This window comes from Aulonocara sp. 'chitande type north' Nkhata Bay, linkage group LG20, assembly GCF_057382095.1.
Source record: "Aulonocara sp. 'chitande type north' Nkhata Bay isolate Kocher_YH1m ecotype deep benthic linkage group LG20, A_spYH_male_GT1.1, whole genome shotgun sequence".
In the NCBI taxonomy this organism is placed as follows: domain Eukaryota; kingdom Metazoa; phylum Chordata; class Actinopteri; order Cichliformes; family Cichlidae; genus Aulonocara; species Aulonocara sp. 'chitande type north' Nkhata Bay.
The window spans coordinates 34,263,954-34,282,477 of record NC_141363.1 but is presented as its reverse complement, the minus strand read 5'-3'; the positions used below and the strand labels follow the sequence as shown (position 1 = coordinate 34,282,477).

Here is an 18,524-nt window from a genome sequence, read left to right as displayed (position 1 = left end):
ATGTAGGATCATGCACCGTAAGTGCCTTTTTATTCCAAGGACAACTCTGGAATCACCAAATGGTCATTAAAAAATCGTGCAAATTACTCATATTATATTCATGCAGCTGCAAAGTGAGAGGTATGTACTGCACAATAAATATGTCTTCAATTTTAACATTTACATTTTTTTTTTTTAAACAATTAGTCCTATTTTTTGTTATTTTTGAAATTGCATATTTTCACTTTGGTGTCATGTTTATAGGATGTAGCTGAAATATTTGTAGTGCTTACAATCTTAAAAAATGTGGGGGTTTTGCTGTTTTTCCTTTGTTACAAATGATGAAAAAAAAAAAATACTATGAAACAAAACTCTTAATGTCCAAAACTAACTGTAACCTAAACTAAAATCAATTTTAATGTAAAAGTAAATCTAAAAATTGCTCTGAGTTGACATATGATCACCCCTCGACTCCAGTATTTGGATTTATCCGTTGCATGGCTGCTCGCCAAACCACAAAAAAAGGACAAATTAAAGTGGAACTTTCTTCTTCTTCTTTTTTTGTTTTAAAGAAAATAAAAGGAGGGGGTTGGTGATTTATAAATATTTGTCCAATGCAGAAAACACTGCCCAGATTGCGCTTGGGGAAAAATTCTTCTTAAAAGCAACATGGGCCAGTTGGCAATTAAGCTCACAAAACTGATTACAGTTAAAAGATTTTGACATTTTTATGAACCCTAAATTTCTGCTACATGATACAAAGCAGTTGCAGAGTCTAAATGTCAGATCGTCTTTTTGTTCTGCCCTTTCCTTTCTTGGCTCGTCTCTACATCGGCTCTGTTAGAGCATGCAAAGCAAAAAAAAAAAGATTAAAGCGATCTGGAGAAATGTTAGAATAAGTCTATTTGGTCACATTTCAAATTTGGGAAGAACAAAGAAGTCAAAACAACAGTTGCTGGCAGATGAGCTCTGCTTCCATCAGATTTTCATTAGAGCTCTTTGTCCTTTAAATGAAGTGCTTTGATGCAGAGGATAAGCAGCACATCCCTCACAACATTTTCAAGCAGTTCTGGCTTCAGAACAGCAGAGCGCTACTGATGAAGTCATCATCTTCTTCGGGGAGTGCAGTGGCACGCAGACTGTTTGTATTCAGAGTGAATAATTGAATGAGACAAGAAAGAGCATTTCATATCAGCAAGCAAGATCATCAATCACTGCCATTATCTCCGTTTCTTTCCCAGTGCCACTTGTCCGTAGCCTGCCGAATCCTCAGCTCCACTCACTAAACTAATTTTCTGTCTGGCATCGACGGCAGCCAGACTGCATCTGGATCCCGGATGCTGTTAGTGGTTTTAGCTCAGCATGTGTTTGAAAAGTTGATTATAATTTACTGCTTGCCACAAGTCTTTCTCCTTGAAGAGCAGAGAAATTTTGACCATGAAATTGAATGTGGGTGACATCAAAACGAGAAATCACTTCTGTTTACACGCAAACGCATTAATCTTTCCAGAGCGTGAGGATGAATGGAACTGAGCTTACAGGAACTCGTCATTCATAGCTGTGCTGTTTTATAAGAGGCCTGCTTGTCTTTCATGTAAATCAGCAGAATTGACTCCAGATTGTTTTGGACTAATCACATTGTTTTGTTTTGTTTTTATATTTCTGTTGCCGTATTTGTCAATAAAAATCCTTTTCCCTTTGATATTTTTTGATCTTCTCCAGGCATGTTCAGATGTCCGCAGGACATTTGTACTTATGTTAACACCTCTCTTCACAGATATCGACGAGTGCAGTATAAATCGTGGAGGTTGTAAATACGGTTGCGTCAACACACTGGGGAGTTATGAGTGTACCTGTCCACCGGGGTACAAGCTGCACTGGAATAAGAAAGACTGTATTGGTATGTAGCAGCACTGCCCCCAAGTGGTTGATTCACTGACATACACTCGAAGCGGGCCTTTTCCACATACTGCTTGTGCAGTCTTTCTCTCTACGCCAGCTTATTGGTGTTAACATTATGTGATACATTGTAGATTGTGTTTTCTCTCAGAGCCTGTGAAATGTCCTCCTGGGCTTGTAGCACCAAAGGCTACACTGACCTGCAGCAAGACTGGCAAGAAAGAGAGCTGCTCTCTTACATGTGCTTCTAAGGCTCACTATCTGGCAGGTATGTCACCGCAATTCAGAGTCGAGTCACAAATTATCTCAGATCCAAAAGATTAGTTTATGGACTTATTTTTGTGTGAACCTTTACAGAATCTGATAACAGCTACTCTGTCAGTTGTGGTATCCCCATCCTCAGAGGGAAGTCCCCCACTAGGCTGAACTCCAACAGCAGTCAGAGCTGCATAGGTTTGTCACTCTCAATATTCATATGGTCGCAGAGTTTTCGAGGACCCAACATGTCAATCACAACAGCACAGACAGCTGTCTTTGCAGGGATGGCAGTGTGATGTTTCAGTGTCCTCCTACCCACTGGGCTGTGTTTGTCTGTAGAGGCTCTGGCCCCTCCAGTAAAGCAGACGGCTTCTTTCAAGATCAAAAACGCCAAATGTCACCTGCATCCTAAGCTGCCTGGCCGAACTGAGGACAGAGGACGGACACTGGGACAAGGTCAGTCCTTAACTGGATATGTTCCTTTACAGATGTGTTGTTTATTTATTTATTTTAATATTTAAAGGTTGACTGCTCTATAACAGATCCAAGCAATGTATGCCGGTGCTGCCTTAAAGATATTATATGATATTGTGTGTCCACAGGAGGAGGGCAGCCCTGCAGCAACTGCCTTGTAACATTTGTCAACCTTAAATGTGACTCCTCCAAGAAAGCTAAAGGGCGACGTGCTCGCAACCCCTCCAACAAAGAAGTAACACGCATTACATTAGAGCTGGAAGCTGAGGTCAAACCTACAGATGCTACAGGTTGGACTTTTCTTTTTCCATCCCAAAGGAAAACCTTGATCAACTTAGTTGGTGCTTAAGACATAATTATTTAAAATTTTATTTACATTTTTTATGGACTCCAATCCAGGGAGTTGTAATCTCAGCTGCCTGAGACAACGGATGGAGAAGCAGGTTAAAACCTATATCAAGGCTCTGAAGAAGTCCATCAACCAGGAGCGCTTCCTCATCAGAGTTGCTGGTTTGGAATATGAGGTGGCCCAAAAACTTCCCCAGGCTGCTCCTATTCAGGAAAACTGTGGTCCAGGCTGGGAGAGGGACAGTGGCCGATGTGGTAAGACCAGAGAGCAGAAATGGTAGTCTTGGATAAGTTAATTTTGCTGCAAGGATGTATTTAGAAACTTAGGATGTACTCACAGCAGCCAATAAATACCACACATGAGCACGTCTGAGCTCCAAAGTTCAGTTAATTTGACTAACGGGAGCACTGGGTCATACCTGAGCGTCAAGTCTGGTTAACTCTGTCCTGGGCTGCTTGAACAGGTGGGCCCAGGCGGAGATTGGTTGGACTGTTGGTTATATTACAGAGCAATTGTGCCCAGTGTTAGTACACCCTAAATGTCAGAATATAACCTTATGAAATGTCACATTGTGCATCATTGTTTCATAGAAGGTGTGTCTTTAGCTAGTCTTCAGGTGAGGTCTCTACACAATAAAACTAATCAGTCATCACCCAATCAGACCCAGCCACAACCCTAGGAGATCAGCTGATTTAAGTGTCATCCAGTATCATGTGATGGCTCTACTATAATCCAGCTCTGCATCCAATTAGCAAATGTAATAAAGGACATGCAAGTTAAGCTGTTTTAGCCAATTGCTTCTGCCCCTGCAAGCTACTTTGGAACCCACTATCACCTGGGGTGCCAATAACAATAAAACAAAAAAAAAAACAACTGTGTTCATCTGCTCTGGTTTGCTCTCCTCATGTGTTACAAAGATTAACCACCAGAATTAATAGAAATGATCCCAGATACAAATAACAAATGCATATTTTATCCATCCACGTTACACATTTAGTTAATGAGGAGTTATAGCTAAGTGTGTCCTAATCTCTAACTGAAGCCATTGTGGATGTTCTCTCAGTCAGATGTTTGCCAGGCTCTTACTACCACGGTGAGCAGGAACGCTGTGTCCAGTGTCCACCCGGCACTTTCCAGGAGAAAGAGGGGCAGCTGGCCTGTGACCTCTGTCCTGGAAGCGATGGCCATGGGCCTGTGGGCGCACGGAACATCTCCTCCTGTGCAGGTAGCCTTGTTTAAAGTCTCACGGACTATGTTAAACATCCATTTCTGACTCATTAAAAAGCCTGATCCCTGTGTTGTTCACATCAAATCCAGGCCAGTGTCCAACAGGGTACTACTCCAGCAGTGGATTCAAACCTTGCCTGCCATGTCCTCAGGGCAATTACCAACCAGATTTGGGACGGACCCTGTGCTTTCCCTGTGGGGGAGGTCTCAGCACCAAGCGGGAAGGGGCCAGCTCCTTCCACGACTGTGAAGTCAAAGGTCAACTTTTTATCTTTGCTGGGGGGAAGAAATCCAAACTTCTTCGCTTAATATTTTTACTTTTTCCCTGCAGTTGATTGTTCTCCAGGTCATTACTACAACACCACAGTACACCGCTGTATCCGCTGCCCTGTGGGGACCTATCAGACAGAGTTTAAACAAAACTACTGCATCTCCTGTCCTGGAAATACCACCACTGATTTTGATGGTGCCACAAGTGTCTCGCAGTGCAAGAGTGAGTATGAAAATGATTGTTTTGTGTTGTTCATTTTTCTCAGACATGGGCTTGAATTTAATTTGATATGTTTGTGTGCGTCTAGACAGGCAATGTGGCGGGGAGATGGGCGAGTTTATGGGTTATATTGAGTCACCTAACTATCCTGGTAATTACCCTGCAAATGTGGAGTGCATTTGGAACATCAACCCACCCAGCAAGCGCAAGATCCTAATTGTTGTGCCGGAGATTTTCTTGCCTTCAGAGGATGAATGTGGAGATGTGCTGGTTATGAGGAAGAACTGTAAGTGGCCCTCTTTCATTAGCTTTCATTGAAATGTAGTAATTTAATCACACTATAAACCTGGTCATTTTTCTTCTTTAATACAAGGGTCAGCTACGTCCATCACCACCTACGAGACATGTCAGACATATGAGCGGCCCATCGCCTTCACAGCTCGGTCCAGACGTCTCTGGATTAACTTCAAGTCTAATGAGGCTAACAGCGCCAGAGGCTTTCAGATCCCCTATGTTACTTATGATGGTATGAAACATTATCACTTTTCTCACCAGATGGCTTAGATTGTGAACTGTTATGTGTCTAAAATTTTTCTGACCTTAAAGGGTTGTTTTATAAAATAAATCTTATATAGTATTATTTTTAATAAACGTGGCAGGTGACAGTCTTTTTATTTTTGTCAGTGTAGCTGTGTAAAAACAACACATATTAGCTTTTTTTTTTTTTTTTTTGCAAAAAGATGGACAACATTTAATTTGAATGATTGGCTAATTATTGTACATGGAAACTAGTGCTGTCAGCGTTATTCTCGTTAAAATGACATTAACGCCATAACCGCATTAATGCGGCAAATCTCCGTTAGCTATTTAGCGCGGGTCGCCCCGTGCGTGGGGCTGCACAACGGAGATTTGCGGCGTAACTGGAGATTTGCCGGTTTAACGCGGTTATGGCGTTAATGTCATTTTAATGAGAATAACGCTTGCAGCACAAAAAACATATCTGCCGTCATGACTAAAATGTTACATATTTTGCACCAAAAACAGAGTGCAACTGTGGTGGACATGCAATTAACTGTTACTATTATATATTTGTCATCTGCTTTTAAATGATCGATTATTCAGAAAAACCAAAAGTTGTAAAATAGAGGAAAATATAATTTTTTATGGCTAACAGTCCAAAGTACAAAGGAAAGGAATGTTACAGAGAGGCTGGAAAACGTGACTGTCTGACAGATTAATCAGTTTCTCTGCCACCCTGATGGCTTAGGTGTGTACCAAACACACACCTGCCTATGAATCACCTTTAATGTTACACTGTAGTTTCCCTTTACAAAAAGGTGACATTAAGTTGAGTCAAAGGGAGTTTTCCAGTATATGAATGAGTTTTTTTGCCATGTTTGTGTTTATTTTTTCACCACCTAACTTGTTTTGCATGACCTGTTTTCAGCATGCTATGAGAAAGCAAGCAGTGATTATATTATGCGTTGTTGTTTTTATGAATTCAGAGGACTACGAACAGCTCGTAGAGGACATAGTGCGAGACGGAAGGCTCTACGCCTCTGAAAACCATCAAGAAATCCTCAAGGTTAGCCCAGCCCCCTTTTCTTTTTCCTTTTCCTGCTAACTGTATGCATCATTGGCATCATTCATTGTTGCGAAGGTGATTCATTGAAGAGGAAAGGTGTCGTAAGAATAAACAAAGCTGTTGTTGTGAGTCAGGCGGTGCGTTAATATTGACGAGATTAATGTTCTCTTACAGCTGCAATTTTTTTCCCAGTATTTAGCAACACCTTCAAATGTGATTAAGGCAGTAACTGAGAACTAAAGTGTGTTTCATTAAAGACTTTATACCTGTTGATTTTTCCTCACAGGATAAAAAACTGATAAAGACTCTCTTTGATGTGCTGGCTCACCCACACAACTACTTTAAGTACACCACTCGGGAGTCCAACGAGTTGCTTCCCCGCTCCTTCATCCGTCTCATAAGCAGCAAAGTCTCTGCTTTTCTGCGACCATACAAGTAAAAGCCACACAGCTGCCGACACGCCGGATCGCGACCCTCCCCCCCGATATCCCCCTCCATCTTATAGGCCACATCGCGCAACTCTCACAGGACTTAAAAACACGAGACATACTCTTACGTTTACCCTCTTATTTTTTTGTAGGCTTTGACAATAAACACTATGCAGACCTGAGAAATTTTCCAACACCATTTTTGTTTTGTTTTTTCTTTTTTGGTCAGTTACCATTCAGCACAGGTCTGCATTCCTGAGCTCAAACATTTAGTGGGGATATAGAGTATTGTGAGTGGGTTTGGTTTCTATTGTGTTGTGCAATGAAACCACACACACACACAAAAAAAGAAAACAAACAATAGAAACGCCTATTTCAGACAGTAGGAGTGATGTTTTGTGCGTGCTGTCTGAGCTTGTTATTGTATTTGCTTAAATGAGCTCAACTCCTACCAATAAGTATGACTGTAAGTGTTGTGCAAGTGTTGTGTAACTCTGGTTCCATCTTCAGTGTCTGTGTGCTGTCCTCGAGGAGGAGCAGTTGTAAAATTCATGTCGCAGCTGCGGTCCAGCTCATTCAAAGCCCGACTATATTTGAGCTCTTAGAGCAGTTTCCAAGGGTTTTACTGTTAAAACAGTTATTCTCTGTCTGTTTAGACTGTACCAGCATTTTCCAACCTTCAGATTATTTCTGTTGCTCTTTTCCAAGCCAACTTAAAGCAAATACAAAAAAAAGGGTGGTTAGCTATTTTAGGAACGTGGTGGATATTATGAAAAAAGTTGTTGGGAGCCACAGAAATGAGATAATGTGATGCTTAGTGGAACATGTCTCAGAGAGAAAGAAATGTCTTTGAGGGACATTATGTTTGCTGCTTCTTTTAAAAGGTCACTTTAATTCTTCAGTCTCATTGTCTTTCTGATGTACGCTACACATTTATAATCTATAGGTTTAAAAACAAAGGGAAGCTCCGAATCTGATACACTATAGTTTCTACACCCAGGAAATTGATATTCCACCAGTTTTATAATTTGTTTTTATTATTTTTATTATTTTTTTTAGTCTTGTAAATAATGAAAATAAATTAGACGAGGGTTGAATTCTGTAATTACAATTTTCTTACACAGGGCCCCCAAAATAAATTTTTGCCCCTCATGTCCGACCCGCCAAAGTCCAAAGACACCCAAGACTGCTCAAATTTTATTCTGTCCTAAAGAAGACAGATCTTCCAAAGACCTCCCAAGAGAAGGCATGTGTAGTTGTCTTGGGCTCTAGATTTGCAGTCAGTCATTTCCCTTTATTTTAATACAGAGTGCAATGATTGAAAATGAATTCTTGGTTAAAGCCAAGTGTGACACAAAAACTTGTGAAATGTGTTTTGGGTTGTTTTCTTGTTGCGACTCCTTGTATTAAATGTAAGTCATTGTGAAGATATTTAACTTCTAAAATGTAACTACTTTTAGAAAAATGCATTATGTGTGGTGAAATGTAACAAAGGGGTGGCATCTTGGTGAAGTGGTTGGCACTGTCACCCCATGTATTTTAAGACTCAGACTTTAGGAGGACAAAGAAATTGAACATATTGGACTCAAATGCGATGTTGGGCCAAGTAACACAACTCGTCAGCTATAAAATCCTCACTTTATTATCAGCTTCAGTCATTGATTTATAGCTTAAAATCCAATATGCAACTTCTCCATGCGCTCACTTGGCCCACGTTGCCAAAAACTGACCCATCCCACCTAAATCAGCTTGTTTCTTTTTTCCCTTTTTGCAACCTGATTTACTCCCCCCCTTTTAATTGTTGCCTTTTAAAATAAGAGTTTGCTATGATGTATCGGAGTTGATAATGATATTTGCACTTGAATTGTTATTGCTCATGTAAAGAAATGTCTGGATTTTGTATTGTCTTTTTAAAATGAATGGAATTGGTGTTCTTGTTTTCTTGTAGCTTGTTTGTTCATGAAATGCTCACTCACCGTTTAGTCTAGAGATGATACACATAACATTATCAACTGTAAGGAATAAAAAGAAAAAAACCCAACCTATGTACAGATGTGAATGAAAAGTTTGTACCTGTTCTTGCCCAAACGCGTATCAAAATAAACAAACTGTACTTCAGCTTCATTTAAAACATGTTTTAATGTCTGTATAGTAATGTATAATACATTTTTAGGTTATTAGGTATCCCAAATGGCTTAGGTTGATTTTAAATAAGTTGCATTTTGGTAAGAATGCAATGTTAGCTTAACTGTTTTCATCCATTGAATGCTGTTAAATAGTTTTGACAGATAGCGCTGAGGTTTGAGAGCTGGGGAATTAGCCCCACTGGTTGACAAAACCTGGGGAGGGAAAAAAAAGGCAATCATAGTTTTAGTGTGGGAACAGTACTTCAGGTTACTCATACCAGGAAAAAGTACTGATTACTTACGTCTGCGTTGACATTTGGGAAGCTCAGGTAACCATCGGCCATCACGTTCACAGTACACTGTACCTGGCCCACTCATGACATAACCCATGTTACACTCAATATATATAGTGGCCCTGTACTGAAACTTCTGATTGTGGTTTCCTGTCCAGTAAGCATTAGGCACATTTGGTGAAGGACATGTTATTTCTGTGGGGGAAAAAAAAGAAAAGAATTCAACTTTAATGATTATTCATAAACACAATAAAAACTACAATCTGCTCTGTCAGAATATGACCTTTGCATTCTGGTGCAGGTGCACTCCATGTCCCATGTTTAGTACACCAAATCTCCCTTTCTCCAACAAGAGTTCCTGCACGACACGAATAGCGAATAACACTCTTGTATGTGTAAGGTTCACGTTGAAGGCCGGTTATTTCTGCGTTGCTCACTTCAGGAGGGTCCTCACACACCGCAGCTGCAAGAAATACAATAATTTTAGGATGCTGAGATTCAGGAAAACCAACTGACATCTAAAAGCTGTGGTGTGCTTGTGCGATAGGCAACCTAACCTTCACAAACAGGGTTGCGTCCGCTCCAGCCGTTATTCATGCAGTGTCTGGTTGCACGTCCCACAAGCATGAACCTAAATGTCAGGAAATGGGTCGCAGAGTTCATTTAAAGACCACATCTTCGAAATGATTTCTAAAATTCCACTTCTACATTGGACACAGTGAGTAACTCGATTGTATGTTATGTTACACAATTGTAGAATAACAATTGTGACTCGAGTACAGAAAACATTTTGCGAGTAATAAATGCAGAAGTTCTGATAACTCCAAAAGGCTGAAACCCCTTTTGTTTCAAAGTTGCATTCACTGAGAATGCAGGAGGTTTAAAAATTCTTACCCCTCATCACAGACGGCTGTAGCGGTATCTCCAAATTCTACTCCAGTATATACAAACTGTCCACTCTGAATATCTCCAGCTGAGCCACAAAGCTTTCCTTTACAGCCAAAGAACAGAAATAATTTAACATGACAGTACTGCATTTCAAGAATTTTTATTGTAATGAGGAGGCAAGACAAACTATCATCATCATGTGGTGCTGTCGTTTTGGATAACACATTCATTCATCTCACCATGGATAAGTTCAATTGAGCCTCAAGACTTAGTCAAATGAGATAATGCAGTAATCCTGTCCAATTCAAGGTTACTCTCAGTGGTAACCCAGCCTAGACTACAGGGTTTTTTTTTTTTTAAGTATGCAATAGAAATGCAATGTTTTAAGCACTCCCCGCAGGGGTGATACCATGGTAAAATGTAAATGCGTGGAAAAAAAAAGTAAAGCAAAGAGGCTTAAAAATCCATATTATATGATCTAAATCATTCCACTGTAAGAAAAGTCAACTCCAGGTGGTAGAGGTTTGTCCAGGACTCACTGTTTAGTGTTTCCGGGAGGATATTTGAAAACAGATATGGAGTGAATTATTTCTGATTTCTGAAGGGCCACTAAAATCCTCTGATGGACAAGGGTGCAACTTACAATTTAATTGAAGAGTGTTACATTAATAAATGCTATTCTAAAATATATTTTTTTATGTCAACAATAATCCTATCCTGGTCATGGGATAAAATGTGGAAAAACTAGGTTTTATAAAAAGACTTGATCAAAAAGAAATATCAAATATACTTACGCTCACACTTAAGCTTCAGTGGTGTCCATTTCCCATTAATACAGAGGCGAGACTTTCTGCCGCCTGCTGCAATGTATCCAACATCACAGTTGTAATAGACCTTTTGCCCAGAAAAGAAAGATGTCTTTGTAATGAACCTGTCAGCAAGGTGGACATTGGAGTTGCTGACAGCTGGTGGCACACCACAGCTACCTGCTGAAAACATTTTCCACAGGGGAAGATATCACTTTAGTTTTAGCAAACTCAGATGAAGGCCATTTTTCATAGTGCTAATGCAGCGTAAGTGGCGTATCAGGTAAAAATATGAACCCTTTACCAGGTGATGGTTGAATTTTATCATCAGGTATGGGAACACATTGAGGAGGTTGAGGCTTCCACTGGCCACTGGAGTCACATGTGGTCTGCTGAGCTCCATTCAGCTGGAAACCCTCACTGCAGATGAAGGTCAGGTTCTCTCCCACCTGGTATGCAGAAACACCTCCAGTTCTCTGCACAGAGTTGGCTACTTCTGGGGTTGGGCAGGTGATGCCTCCCTCTGATAGTAAAAATAAGAAACATTTATTTCATGTCTTAAGTACAAGTGAACAAAGGTTAGAATTTAATAAATCTAAATACTTATTTTAGAAAAACTGGCTATACACTCACTGGCCACTTCAGTAGATATACCTTACTAGTACTGCGCTGAAACCATTAGCCTTCAGAACTGCTCTAATTCTCTTTTTCATAGATTAAATAAGTTAAATGAAAAAAAATTTTCTTAGATTTTGGTCCATGCTGACATGATAAGTGTCCCATAGTTACATAACCATGATGTGAATCTCTTGTTCCATAAAATCCCACAGGAGCTCTGTTTGAGATCTGGTGACCATGAAGGCCATTTAATCACAGTGAACTCATTGCCAAAGCCAACAGAATATGGACCACTGTCGTCATAAAGGGATAGACATGGTCAGAAACAATACTACAATAGGCTGTGGTGTTTAAACAATGCCCAAATAGTACTAAGAGGCCCAAAGTGTGTCAACAACATATCTCCCACACCATTACATTAACTACAGTCTGAACTGCTGTCACAAGGCAGGTTGGATCCGTGCTTTGATGTAGTTTACACCAAAATTCTGACCCTGCTATCCGCCCTAATCAGTCTGTCAATCTCTTGCTCCTTTTCCCCCTCACTTGTGAACAAGGACCCAAGATACTTAAACTCCTCCAGTTGGGGGAGCAACTCTTCCCTGATCCAGATTAGCTGGAACCTCATCATCTGCAAAAAGCAGAGGAGATCCTGTGGCCACCAAAGTGAAAGCCTTCCACCAACTGGCTCCACCTAGAAATTGTACACAGTTGTACACAGACTGAATAACTCAGCAGCAGGCCAGCACCCGATACTCCTGAAGCATCCCCCACAGGATACTGTGAGGTATGCGAATAAATAGCTTCTCCAAGTCCACAAAAGTACACTGGTTAGACAAACTCCCATGCACCCTTAAATACTGTTGAGAGGATAAAGATCCACTGTTCCACAACCAGGACAAAAACCACATTCTTTCCTCCTGCATTTGAGGTTTGACTAATGGATGAACTCTCCTCTCCAGCTCCCTGGCATTGATATTCCTGGGGAGGCTGAGCGGTGTGATCCCCCTGTAGTTGGAACACAGTCTCCGGTCCTGTTTCATAAAGATTGGAACCACCACTCCAAGGTCAGTCCAGGGCCACCGTCTAAGATTTCCACATGTTGATGCTGAGGCATGTCAAACAAGACAGCCCTACAACATCCAGATTATTTAGAAACTCCGGTGAACCTCATCTAATGCAGGGGCCTGGACACCAAGGAGTTGTTTAACTGCCTCAGTCACCTCACCTCTGGTGATAGGCAAGTTGTCCCCATCATACCCAGAATCTGTTTCCTCTACAGAAGACATGCCAATGGGAGGAGGTCCTCTAAGTAAATCAGAAGAGTCTGTTCAGTGACAGGTTGCTTCTCCCCAAGACAAGAACTAACAGACTTAAAAACTCCTTTGTCCCACACGCCATCAGACTGTTTAACTCCTCTCTGGAGGGGAGAGGGAGGGGAAACAGGAGGACAAAGGAGGGGGGAACAACTAAGCTGTAGTGCCTCTTCACCTCACTGTACAATACCTTGTGCAATACTTTTTGTAAATAGTCAATAGTGCAATAGACTCAATACTTGAAATGTGCAATTCACTTGTATTTTTATTTTTTATTCCTATTTATTCTATTTATCCCCTTTGTATATTTTATTTATATATGTCTCTGTATTTATATGTGTGTGTGTGTGTGTGTGTGTGTGTGTGTGTGTGTGTGTGTGTGTATATATATATATATAACAATTCTGTAACTGTAACTTCGGTCGTTGCTGTGCTTTTTTTGGAAGTCGAATTTCCCAGAGGAACCCACCCGAGGGATTAATAAAGTCCTATCTTATCTTATTATCTTATCTTAAGTATTCCTTCTACTGCCCGACTATGCCCTCAGTTGAAGTCAAAAACACCCCACTCACTCTATACACCATGTGAGTAGAGGGAGTGGGGAGCTCCAATGCTTTCCCCTGCTGAATCACATGATAGGTTTTCCAGAGTTGCTTCGACACCAACAGCAATTGTTTCACTGAACTCCTCCCACACCTGAGATTTTTGCTTTAGCTACTGCCTGAGCTGCTTTCCACTTAGCCTGCTCCTGTACACCCACCACCTACAGGGGGAACCTTGCTATCGAGTCTGGCTATTGGGACATAGATTGTCACCTCTCTGGCAGGGAAAGTGCGTTGTATGAAGTTGAGAGATATCGGTTAGATATATTTGGGTTCATACGTCACATACGTCAGGCTCTGGAAACAGTTTCGTGGAAAGGAGCTGGATTGTTCCAGGACTGTGCCTGGACTTGCCCTGAGGCAGTGGGACTGTACATTGGGGGTTTTGCCGGTGGATGACAGGGTTGTTTTCTTGGACCTTCGGGTCGGGGAACGGGTTCTGACTGTTGTTTGTTCTTATGCTCCCATTGACAGTTCAGACTACCCAGCCTTCTTGAATTTACTGGGTGGAGGGCTGGAGTGTGCTCTTCAATTATCCTTCTGGGAGTCTTTAATGCTCACACACGGAATGACAGTGAGACCTGGAGGAGCATGATTGGGAGGAACAGCCTGCCTGATCTGAACCTGAGTGGACTTCTGTGCAAATAACAATTTGTCCAAAACAAACATGGGAAATTTGCTTCAACTGAGTTAAGAGATTAAACTCCCAACTTACATAACATTCAGGGATTAGTTACGCATTAACACTACCACTTAAAGCCACCCCTTACAGTTTCACAACTATTGGGTTTCCATTTACAAGCTAGTTCGAGTACTTCAATGTACCACATCACTGTACCTTCACATGATGGGAATTCACCAGCCCATCCAGACCTTTTGCATATCATGTAGTTCAGCCCTTTCAGAGTGTATCTGTAGATAAGAGATGCAGTCAAACACCACTTGAAAGTCTTATTCTGATGTTTTAGGAGTTCTTCAAAGTAAAACTTACCCCTCATTGCACACAGCAAAAACCTTCTCCCCGATGTATGAATTCCCTTCATACTGGAACTCTCCATTGGGTAGATCACCAGCATTGCCACATGATATCTCTGTTAAATGCAAGATAGTAAGCGTGTAAATGACACATTACAGTTTAATTTCTAGATGGAAATATAAAAGCCCACAACCAAGGCTGATTTCGCTGGAATGTTTTATGGAGGTCTAGAAAAAAAACTGGAACATGTGAAGAAACTGATACTGTAGAGGACTTGTCATTTGATGCTTGTCTGAGGTTAAGAAGCCCAGAACTGGTCTTGATACCAGCAATATAAAAGAATTTTAAATCATGAAATGATCATTTATGGTTAAAGAGGCTGCAGAGATCAACTGTAAAACACAGTTTATCCTTCAAGCCAAAATATGTGGTGAACTACAAGCCTATTTATGGGGAAAATGACTCAAAAAGAGCAGAGTGATGAATCATGTAAGTTACATTCATTTTTCTTCAAAGAATTTTCACCCTCAGTTGATAATCTGACAAAACGTATTTCTTTAGTTTCCTTTTGCTCTGTTAGCACCATCTTGCATCTTGTAGTTTGGCAATGATTAAAATCAGTTCCATTTTTAAAAAGGCCATTGATTATGAAGACAGAACTGCATTAATCAGTTTGGTTGTAAAACAGAGGCAATTACATTACTAGTACACTATCTCTTATAATCTAGTTAAAAATTAGTTTGCAGTATGGTTATTTAGACCGGCACGTGACTCTCAAACCAAAGAAAGCCAAAGAGATCATGCCCCACATTTTTTCTAATTCACAAAGTTTTTGTTTCCTTAACTGGGTAACTTAGCATGCATCTAGACATTTATTTTTCTTAATTATTTAGTAAGGGAAAAAAGTTATTCAAAGTAAATTAAATGACTCTATTCAACTGATTTAGACTTGAAAAATGTGAATCGACCTTTAAGGCTGTAAGAAATGTTGTTGTCAGTAAATTTCCCAAACCAAATTTATGTTGTTTGGAAACCAAAAGAAAAACATCGCAGTAGAAATATGTGTGGACAATGTATATTTAGAAAGAGTAAATGAAATAAAATTTCTTGGGGTGATCATTGACCACAAGCTCTGTTGGAAGCCACACATTACTTATGTTCGGGGGAAATTGGCACGGGGCATTGCCGTCCTGGGGAAAGCAAAGCATATGTTGGATCAGAAAGCACTGCACATTTTATACTGTGCTTTACTACTGCCATATATGAGCTACTGTGTAGAGGTCTGGGGAAACACATACAAAAGTAACACACAAACAATAACTATAATACAGATAAGGGCCATTAGATTAATAAATAATGTGGGGTACAGGGACCATACAAATGCACTCTTTGTCAAAATGCAAGCTATTAAATTCCAAGACTTGGTGAAGCTTAAAACAGCGCAAATAATGTATAAAGTAAGAAATAAATTGCTTCCCAAAGAAATCTGTAAATTGTTCATAGAAAGAGAAGGTGGGTATAACTTAAGAGGGAAATGGAATTTAAAAATACAAAGTGCTAGAACAACTTTAAGAACTATGTCAATCTCAATTGCAGGAGTTAAATTATGGAACAGTCTAACAGAAGAAATAAAAGACAGTCAAAACATAAAACAGTTTAAAGTAAAATATAAAAACCTAATTTTAAATAAGTATAAGAATGAAGAAAACGGGGTTAACCCAGGACGGTAATGTTGCTGGTAATGGTGTTGCGGTTCTTTTTTGTTTTTTTGTTTTGTTTTGGTTTGTTGTTTTTCCATAACTTGTGTATCTGCAAATATACACATTCTGTATTTTTCATATGCAAGAAACTATACTGTGGTGGGGCTTGCTAATTTCTTGTTTTTGATTTATGTATGTTATGTTTTGTTTTACTTCATATGTTTCATATGTTGTTTGTTTAATTTAAGACAAAAAAAAAATTAAATGAATGAGAGGTAAAACTTGAGGGGGTAGGGACAAATAAGTAAATACTTCAGCCTACTCCTTTTCAAACAAATAATGGAATGATATTTTGTAATGATTGTGAAGGCACATGTTTGAAATGTTTGAAATAAAAATGAACTGAACTGAACCTGTGTGTATTCTGACTTCTTTTTATGAACGACTTTTTTCTTGATAAATTTTTTTTACTTGTATATCTATTAAACACCTTCCCCAGTAGGGGGTGTTAGCGGGCTTCTGCGCTGCTTTAAATCCATCTAAGTAAATTACAGGTCTAAGAATATCTCAGTAAACAGGCTGCTGAGTGAAACAACACGCAAGCGACTCTTTTTTTTTTTTCCGCCCTTGAAAACAAATAAATGGTCAAATTCTTACTTTCGCATTTTAAAGTCAGTTTGGTCCATTGTCCATCAACACACTGCACAACCCTGCTGCCTCTGAAAGCAGTGAAGTCGTCGTCACAGCTGTAGTAAACTTTCTCGCTGTGGCTGAATTTCTGTCTCCTGGCATATTTCGTCTCCAGTTTGGTGTTCGGGTATTTATCTGGTGCTGAACAATCCTGTGATACTTGACCTGTATTTTTGGGAAATCATACCATCAGTTTTATAAATAAATACATCATTTACATGATATACGAAAATAATAAATGAACAAATCACTATTTACCTGAAGCCGGTGAGGCTAACATGAAAACCAAAATACTCCAACCGACAGTCCTCATGTTGTCTTGCTTGTAGGCTGTCCTTAGAGGCAGATGCCAACAGGAGGATCAAGTGAAGCAATTTATAGAGGAAGACTGGGACAGCCCATCAGGGAATGGGCATGAAAACATAAAGCTGTACTATAAAAAAAAAAAAGTCCTATAATCTTCATTTTAGTATCTATGATTTAATCCCTGAACAGCCCAAATACAGCTCACGCGTAACAGTAATATCTATACATTTTAAGCAGGAGCACAGGTTTATTTTCAGTGAGTAGGTGGTTATTTGCTTATTCACCGTGTAAGATTAAAAAGAGATGAAGGTTCTACGAGGCTTTAGAAACAGAATACATTTATAATGGGCTTTCATAGCAAAAAAGGATTATTCCAGTATAAGAATGCTATTTAAACTGGTTTAGTTAATTTGGTCCTCTAATATGACCTGCACCATATCCTGCCTTTACAATATTAATATACAGACGCTATTTTTTTGGAATTGAATTTAACTGTATGACCATTTTAATCCTGCAGATGAAGCTGACATTGTGTTTCAGCTGTTTGTCGTGTTACAGACTTGACCTTCTTTTATTCTGTGTAATCCATTTCAATGCCGAGGTGATCCAGTCGTGATTTAAGACTTCCAGCAAATGGCAGTTCACAGACGTGATAAAAGACGTAACAAAGTATTTTTATGTAAGCACAGACACCCATAATAACAGGGGAGCCATGACGTAACGTGTGTAAGAAGAGTGTGGGTGAGCGAAGGAAAATCCGGCAAAGTCATTATTGTAGCAGCAACAACAGATTCCTCTGAAAGCCACAAGCAGCCTCTCCCTTTCCAGGTGCAGCAGAGGTTGTCCTCATAATCCAAAGCAGTTCAACACCAACCAAAACACCACCTTTACAAAATGATCGTATAATGTGTCAACAACAGTTTTCCTAAATGTCCTGGAGATCATCATGATGATTGATGTTTTTTTCTTTTTTTGGAAAATGTGAGATGAACACTTGTGTTTTTTGTTTGTTTGTTTGTTTGTGGTCAGCTGTGGCTTTCACCTTGGAACCTTACCATTTTTGCCCAGTCTCTTTGTTAGCACCCCATTATGAACTCTGACCTTAACTGAGACAAGTGACATTTTCATTCCCTAGTTTTTTTGTTTTTGTTTTGTTTGTTTTTTAGCTCCTGGATGAGTCATTGATGAATTAATAAATGCAATTGTTAATAATAACAGTTAATAAAATCAATTGCCATTTAAAAACTGCATTTTTATTTACTTAATTTATCTAGTCTCATCTGAAATGAAAAGACTTTGTGCGATGATTTGAAACATGTAAGTGTGACAATATACAAAAAAGGGGAAAATGTTTTCTCAGAGAACTGTATACAATGGCTAAATTTATAGAAGGAGAGTAAAATTTATATTTGAAAATCTGCTAGTTTGGAACATGTTTTAATTATTCCCTCCTGCATAGGGAACCAAAATTAAAAATTTCAGCAACTCTAATAATGGTTATGAAACTCAGGACA

The 18,524-nt window shown here is 39.6% G+C and overlaps 2 protein-coding genes across 4 annotated transcripts in view; one reads left to right on the top strand and one right to left on the bottom strand.

The window, feature by feature from the left end:
* scube3 (signal peptide, CUB domain, EGF-like 3) overlaps positions 1-8,831 on the top strand; it is a 76,766-nt gene extending 67,935 nt beyond the window's left edge. For both annotated transcript variants that reach the window (XM_086276272.1, XM_086276271.1), the window contains 13 exons: positions 1,757-1,879; positions 2,030-2,146; positions 2,236-2,331; positions 2,476-2,592; positions 2,739-2,900; positions 3,010-3,213; positions 4,023-4,184; positions 4,277-4,444; positions 4,518-4,679; positions 4,765-4,962; positions 5,050-5,202; positions 6,182-6,261; positions 6,548-8,831. In XM_086276272.1, the coding sequence (XP_086132398.1) occupies positions 1,757-1,879; positions 2,030-2,146; positions 2,236-2,331; positions 2,476-2,592; positions 2,739-2,900; positions 3,010-3,213; positions 4,023-4,184; positions 4,277-4,444; positions 4,518-4,679; positions 4,765-4,962; positions 5,050-5,202; positions 6,182-6,261; positions 6,548-6,700 (1,895 nt within the window). In that variant the 3' untranslated portion in view covers positions 6,701-8,831. The remainder of the gene's footprint in view (positions 1-1,756; positions 1,880-2,029; positions 2,147-2,235; positions 2,332-2,475; positions 2,593-2,738; positions 2,901-3,009; positions 3,214-4,022; positions 4,185-4,276; positions 4,445-4,517; positions 4,680-4,764; positions 4,963-5,049; positions 5,203-6,181; positions 6,262-6,547) is intronic.
* Positions 8,810-17,118, bottom strand: LOC147306082 (membrane cofactor protein). 2 transcript variants are annotated; one of them, XM_086276285.1, is made up of 11 exons: positions 16,963-17,118; positions 16,672-16,869; positions 14,330-14,429; positions 14,177-14,250; positions 11,107-11,325; positions 10,791-10,985; positions 10,003-10,099; positions 9,666-9,739; positions 9,392-9,571; positions 9,118-9,303; positions 8,810-9,028 (listed from the first exon to the last, which is right to left on the bottom strand). In XM_086276285.1, exons 1-11 carry the CDS (start codon positions 17,015-17,017, stop codon positions 9,006-9,008), a joined length of 1,401 nt encoding a protein of 466 aa, XP_086132411.1. In that variant the 5' UTR covers positions 17,018-17,118; the 3' UTR covers positions 8,810-9,005. The 2 variants fall into 2 exon arrangements, with proteins under 2 accessions (XP_086132411.1, XP_086132412.1); XM_086276286.1 differs by having other exon boundaries at positions 10,791-10,982.
* Positions 17,119-18,524: the final 1,406 nt, after the last annotated feature.